Below are 7,063 nucleotides of genomic sequence, written 5' to 3'. Positions count from 1 at the left end.
GAGGACGGGTGGTTCCGAGAGGACTTGCTTGAGATGGGATAGTGCTTTCTCGCACTCCTCAGACCATTCGAAGGTCGCTTCCTTTTGTAGTAACTTAAAGAATGGGAGAGCATGCTGGGCGGATTTTGCGACAAAACGGGACAGTTCCGTGAGCATCCCGTTTAGGACTTGGATGGATTTTTTATCGTTAGGAGTGGGGAGTTCCGAGAAGGCTCGGCATTTATCTGGGTTGGCTTCTATTCCTCTTTCGGTTAAGTAGAAGCCGAGGAACTTGCCCGCCCGGACGCCGAAGGTGCATTTCTCTGGGTTGAAGCGCATCTTGCAGAATCTGGCCTGCTCGAATACTCGCTCGATATGTGTGGTGTGGTCGGTGTCCTCTCGGGATTTGACGATCATGTCGTCCATGTATACCTCGAGGGTGTCGCCGATCTCTCCTCGGAATACCTTGTTCATCATCCGTTGGTAAGTGGCTCCGGCATTTTTGAGTCCGAAGGGCATTACGTTGTAGTAATAGTTGCCTGACTCGGTCATGAATGCCGTGCACTATTTGTCGCACCTCGCCATGGGAATTTGGTTGTAACCTGAATAAGCATCCATAAAAGACAACAATTTATAACCGGCCGAGTTGTCGACCAGTCTGTCAATGTTAGGTAATGGGTAAGCATCTTTGGGACATGCCCGGTTAACATCAGTATAATCAACACACATTCTCCATTTTCCATTAGATTTTTTAACTAGTACAACGTTTGAGAGCCAAGTTGAATACTTGGCCTCAGAAATAAAATTTGCCTCTAGGAGGTCTTTTACAGCTTTCTCGGCAGCCTCGGCTTTCTCGGGAGACTGCCGACGCCTTCGTTGAACTACTGCCTTCGCGGCTGGATCGATGGAGAGATGGTGGCAAGCGACCTCAGGGTCGAGTCCGGGCATTTCCGCCGCGCTCCAAGCGAACAAGTCGGCGTTGGCTCGGAGGCAAGCTACGAGTTGTCTCTTTGGCAGATCTGGGATGTCCTTGCCGATCTTCACCGCCTTGTCGGGGTTGTCGCCCAGCGGGACGAGCTCAAAGTCGCCGTCCGGGATAGGTCGATCGGGGTGAGTCGTATTGGGTTATGGTTCCTCGCCTTTCTTCAGATCTTCTTTCGTGAAGCGAGCGTCGAGATCGACTGAGCTGACGTTGGTCGATTGCTGATGATCTTCTCGAGGAGGCTTGTCTTCGGCTCTTGGCTTCTTATTGGTGCTGGAGGGAGGGGCGATTAGTTGCAACCCTTTCACCGAGGCGTCGAATATCCTCCTTGCGGCTTCAATGTCGGTGTTGATGGTGGCTACTCGTCCCCTTTTCGTGTAGAACTTCATCTTTAAATGCACGATCGAGGGGACGGCTGTGAGTTCAGCCAGAGTGGGGCGCCCGATGATGCAGTTGTAGAGGGTCTTGCAGTCGATCACCAAGAATCTTGTCTTGACCTGTCTGGAAGCTTCCCCTTCCCCAAAGGTGACGATCAGTTCGACGTAACCCCAAGGTTTGGTGGTGACCCCGTTGAAACCCTGGAGGTCGGAGCCCACATATGGAGTGAGGTGCGAGTCGTCCAGCTGGAGGGTCCGGAAAAGGTGGGAATACATGATGTCGACCGAGCTCCCCTCGTCGACTAGGATCCGTCGGACGTCAAAATTTGCCATCCTTGCTCGGACGAGCAGGGGAATTGTGGCGTTCGGAGCTCCGCCGGGCAGTTCTTCCAAATAGAAGGTGATCGGGTCCGATTTCCCTTTGAACTTCTGTAGGGTAGGGCCGAGGTCCGAGTTGACGCTGATCAACTCATCAAAATTTCTTTTCACCGAGCTAATAGTGAGAGAACCGGGGTCCCCGCCATTAGATATGACCATCGCGGTCGGAAACCCTTCCCATGTGCTGAAGGCGGTTGTTACTCTGATCGAGGGAACGAAGTCTTCTGGTCGGGTGATGGACAGAGCTACTTGTAATGGTCTACTATCTGGTGAGTTACCTTCGTCGGAGCTCCGCGGGTCTTCTCTTCGGGAAGGTTCTCTCTTCTTCGTGTATTTCGAAAGGCGACCTTCCTTAATCAGAGTCTCGATGGCGTCTTTGAGATGTATGCATTCGTTAGTCAGATGCCCATGGCTCTTGTGATACTTGCAGTACTTAAACTTGTCGGTACCTGGTCTGGTGGGATTGGACTTCAGGGGCCTGACGTTGGAGTTCTTGAAATCGGTGCTTTTGCACTCGGCCAGGATTTTCTCGCGCGAAGCGTTCAGGGGAGTATAGTCGTTGAATCGACCGGTTGGTCCTCGGCGTTCTTTTGCATCATGGGATCTGTCATCTTTCCTTTTCTCATGTCCCCGGCGCGAGCCCGAGTTATCATGGTTCGAGCTGCGGGCAGCATCATTGCCCCTTGAAGCTTTTATCGCAGCCGCTTCGCCTTCTTCGAAAGCGATGAAGGCTTGGGCCTTGTGGAGGAGGGCGTTCATGGTGTACACCTTCTCGATTTTTATAGCCTTCTTGAAGTCGCTTCCGGGGAGGAGTCCTCGCTCTAGGAGGTATCTCTTCATGTAGTCGGTCGTCTGCACTTGGACGGCCTCTTTGTTGAACCTGTCGAGGTAGTCTCGGAGAGGTTCGTTGGTTCCTTGGAACACAACCTCGAGGTTTGCTTCTGACTTTGGTTGCCGACAGGAGGCTGTGAAATGGCTCAAGAAGAGTTCCTTTAGCTCGGCCTAAGAGTGGATGGAGTTGGGAGGAAGATTCTTGTACCATGTCATCGCCCTTTTCCTGAGCGTGGTTGGAAAGATGCGGCATTTAATGGACCCTCGGACGACGTGATAATCCATGACGGCTTCGATGCTTCGAATGTGGTCGTCGGGATCGGTAGTTCCATCGTATATGTCCAGGGTCGGTGGTTTTTCCATTCCTCGTGGAAGACGAGCTCTTCGGATGCTTTCGGACAAGGGGCTGCGGAAGTCTTCCTCGTCACTTGGTCCTGGAGAGGTCGAGTGTCTGCCTCGCCGGGATTTCACCTGTGTTTTGCCCGGATTTTTGCGGTTGTCCCGGGGAGGGGAACGCTCGCGGGGTTTCAACACAGCTTTGGAGGGGCCTCGGGAATCTCGCTCGGGGGTGAGGCTCCCAGTTTCTGTGGCCTCTGGCTTCTGATTCCTCTTGCTCTTTCGTGGTGGAGAGCGGGAATATGATCTCTGACGACGATACCTTTTAGGCGGGGAGCGCGAAGAGGATGGGGAACGTCGACGATACCTCCTCGGCGGTGAGCGCGAGGAAGAATAAGAACGCGACCGATAGTGTCTCCGCGGGGGGAACGATATCGTCGCTTCCTTTCCAGCTCATCAATGTGGTCACCTTGAAGCCGGATGAGGCGGTTGGTCTTTTCTTTAAGCAAGAGGACAGTGGTGGAGTCGACTTCCTCGGGGATATCGACTTGTTCTTGGTCGTCTTCGTATTGAACTCTTCGCCTCTCAGAGGTATTGGTGAACGAGGAGGCAACCTGCCCGTCTCTAGCGTCAGTTTCGTTCAGGTTTTAAGCTTGCTCTGGTCCGTTCTGGGGTTGAGGCTGCTCGTTCCCACCGTTTTGAGCTTGCTCGCCGTTCTGAGGTTGCCGATGTCGATTCGTCCCCTCGGGGGCGGAACCTTGGATGAGATTGTCCAGGTGGAAGGGATCGGGGTTTGGGACGTTGACGTTGTTGTTGTTGCCAGCCATGACGATCGTAGAATGGATTAGCTTTGATCTTTGCTTGTTAAAGAAGGGGAAGCAAGATTCCCACAGACGGCGCCACTGATCGTACCTGATCAGAAGAATCGTCACAGGCTGCTCGGAACTGGGTCTTAGAGGAGTGAAAGGGGGGGTGTACCTACAAGGTACTCCGATGCCAAAGTAAGGAAACAAGCAAAGGAGTGCAAGTACAAGCTAAGAGTTAGAAAAGAAGTGAATACATGACCCTCTAGTGAAAGAGGGTATTTATAGCCCCCAGCGCTGGGCCATGATCTCGCTATTTGGGTTGGATGCCAAAACCCAATTAGGAGACTGCCAAGTTTCCTAGGCGGAAATATCGGAGGTGCGTGAGTGCCCTCTGTCCTGGTTAACCGCTCCGAAGGTTACGGGAGACGCGGTCTTTTAGGGACCACATGGACTCTGCATTGTTTGGGGGGTTGAATATGAAGGAGCCCTACGAGGAGCAGGGTCCTCGGCAGAGAGGATGCTCGCGGGGAGCATCTTTGCCGGGCGTCAGACAGTTCACGAGGAGCATTATGCCGAGCATAGTGGAGACACTTTATCCATGCCGGGTATAGTAGAGACGAGCATTCCAAGCCCAATTATGCAGCGCAGAGTGGTTTGGGCCTCTAAGGCTAAGTGGGCCGAAAGTAGATTGGGCATAATCTTGGCCCAGTCCAGAACAGTTTATATTATCATAAGTTAAGCATATTTTCTCATTTTCATAATGGAGAATGATTTTGGATCTGTTTTGATGCTTGCAGATATCAAAACAGATTTTGTGGTGGAACTAAAATTGATATCTTGGGCAAAAATATTGTTGAGAAGTGTAGTAAGGACAAAGGTCGTAGAAGGTTGACATTGCCTCATGTTTTCCCTCAGTTCATCTAAGGAAACAAGTAAACCAAACCAAAACAAGGGTATACACATGCTGTATGACATTAAGACTCATTCATGTGTTATCACATTAACAAATCTTTTGTTGTTAATTTTTTATTTCATTATTATTTTTTGAAGATTTTAATTACTATATTTTTTTAAATTATTTACACAATATCATAATTCAATTACCCGTGCGCGAGCACGGGTCTCTTACTAGTTAAGTAACAAAAAGAATTATTTTGATGAGAGATAGAATGGTTTAGAAAGAGATAGAGGGAAAGTCAAGAAAGACACCAAAATTGAAAGGTAGCCGATCCTTGTCTAACATCTGTGAGTTGTGAAAGTCTTTTGTTTTTCGTACAATTTATTTTTATTACATGGAGCGCCAAAGCTTAGAAAAAGAAAACTACGACAAACCTAAACGGAAAATTGAATTGTCAAACAAATCACTAGCTAAGAAGTGGTTGATGAAGGTAGGACAAGCTACAAAAACACACATAAATTCTCGATGTAAACACTCCATTCTTTGTTAAAGTACCAACACACATATTTGCTTCACAAAATATGTGCTGAAAAGTAAGCTCAGTATCTTGGCAGTTGAAAGATTTGATTTTGGAAATCAGCTTTCTACTCAGAATGTTACTAGGATCATCAGAGTTAATATCCTTGACTACCTGTTGATAATCACTCTCGATAGTAATATATTTGAATCCAAGTTTATTAGCAAGTTGTAATTCTTCATACACACCCCACAACTCTATAATGTAGACGCTGCACATTCCAATGAATTTGGACAAACCTTCAAGTCCCTCTTCCTCATTGTCTATTATAATACCCCTGCACCCCGAATTTCCATCTTTGTCTCTAGCTCCATCGATTTTTAACTTTAAAATATATATATATATACCATACATTCCTTTGGTTTTAAAATCTTTTAATTTTTTAAATTTTTTTATAACTTATTACCTCGGTTTTATTGAAAACTGAGGGGTAAAGTATTAAGAGGAATCGGACCTGGTCTGCTAAGACTGTAGAGCGTGGGCTTTACCACTAGGCCATGGTCTAGTTTTTTAATACATTTCACACTTCTCTCTCACTCTCTCTCTCTCTCTCTCTCTCTCTCTCTCTCTCCCTCTCTCTCTCTCCCTCTCTTGCTCAGGGAAACTACAATTGTAGAACAAGTATGTTCTCCAAATTTCAAATGCCCTAAACAGACACACAAACCTCCTATATATAGGAGTAAACTAAGAAGTCCGGACTTCAAATTTATTACAACCGGATTTCAAAAGAAAAATAAACATACAAAGTGGCCGACAAACTTAAAAGGCCAAAAGCAAAAAGTAAAATAAAATGCCAACGTGGCTTCATAATACACTCAATAACACCAAAATGAATAATGTAGTGGGTTCCTTTGAGCTGTAAAGTAATAATAATGTCATCTCTTTTCAGATAATTCCAAAGAAGCTTTATTCCTTCTTATCTTCATCTCTTTTTAGACATAAAGGCCATAGCAACTTTATTCCTTCCTTATCTTCATCCCTTTTTAGGTATAAAAGCCAAAGTAACTTTAAAGTTGGACAAAGACAACTCTAAGTTGGACAACTCTTAATTTAAAATTTAATAATAGTAATTTTATCAAAGTAATAATGTCTTGCAACATAATAGATTCTCCTTAGAGATCTGGAATACCATAATAGTCGTCTTCATTTTCCGGTGCCAATTCAGATGTGCCGGAAGCACTATCACTTTCAGAAAAGACAGACATAACATCTTTTAATTTCTCTATGAATTCCCTTGGATCTGCAGTAGAAGATAATGTGGCTAATACCTTGGATTTGTCTGCTAAAAAAGAAGTATCTTCAGAAGCAGATGAAGTTTTGCATAATCTGGGATGATCTTTAAACCAATTTTGTAATGTTTTTGGTGATAGTAATTCAAGGTTAAACCTAACCCACCATTTAATAGATATTTTTTTGGCTAATTGTTGGGCTGGACACTCTGGCCATATTTGTTCAGAGGAGAATATCCAAGAGGTAATCTAGTTAATGCCAAAAACAACGCAAAAAGCCAGTAAAGATTTGTGCTTGGGGCACGTAACAATGGAAGTAAATTCTCTATAAGCTTTAGAGGCATAATTTGGAAATATATCTTCATTGAGTCCATACACATTGAACCACTGTATGAACTAGTTAGGTAAGGATAACGAAATATTCTTATTAAACCAAATGAACCAGATATGTTCAAAAGGTTTAACACAGAGAAAATGGGACCAAGCGTCCATGTAATCAAGATAGCTATAATGTTGAGGAGTGTATTGCCTTGAAAATAATTTAACAGCTGCTGGAGGAAGATTCCAATCAGCGGGTGATAAGACCTTATTAATTTTAAACTTTGAAAATTTAATAACTGAGTTATCATATTCATGAGTGAGAGTAATGGAGTCTGAGTCTACTAGTTTA

The 7,063-nt window shown here is 45.6% G+C and overlaps 1 protein-coding gene across 1 annotated transcript; it reads right to left on the bottom strand.

The window, feature by feature from the left end:
• Positions 1-1,104: 1,104 nt before the first annotated feature.
• On the bottom strand, positions 1,105-2,556 carry LOC131613876 (uncharacterized). Its single transcript, XM_058885514.1, has 2 exons — positions 1,459-2,556; positions 1,105-1,350 (listed from the first exon to the last, which is right to left on the bottom strand). Exons 1-2 carry the CDS (start codon positions 2,554-2,556, stop codon positions 1,105-1,107), a joined length of 1,344 nt encoding a protein of 447 aa, XP_058741497.1.
• Between the last annotated feature and the right edge of the window lie 4,507 nt (positions 2,557-7,063).

Source organism: Vicia villosa, linkage group LG6 (assembly GCF_029867415.1).
Source record: "Vicia villosa cultivar HV-30 ecotype Madison, WI linkage group LG6, Vvil1.0, whole genome shotgun sequence".
NCBI lineage: Eukaryota > Viridiplantae > Streptophyta > Magnoliopsida > Fabales > Fabaceae > Vicia > Vicia villosa.
The sequence above is the reverse complement of the archived record's forward strand: the minus strand, read 5'-3'. Positions and strand labels throughout refer to the sequence as shown.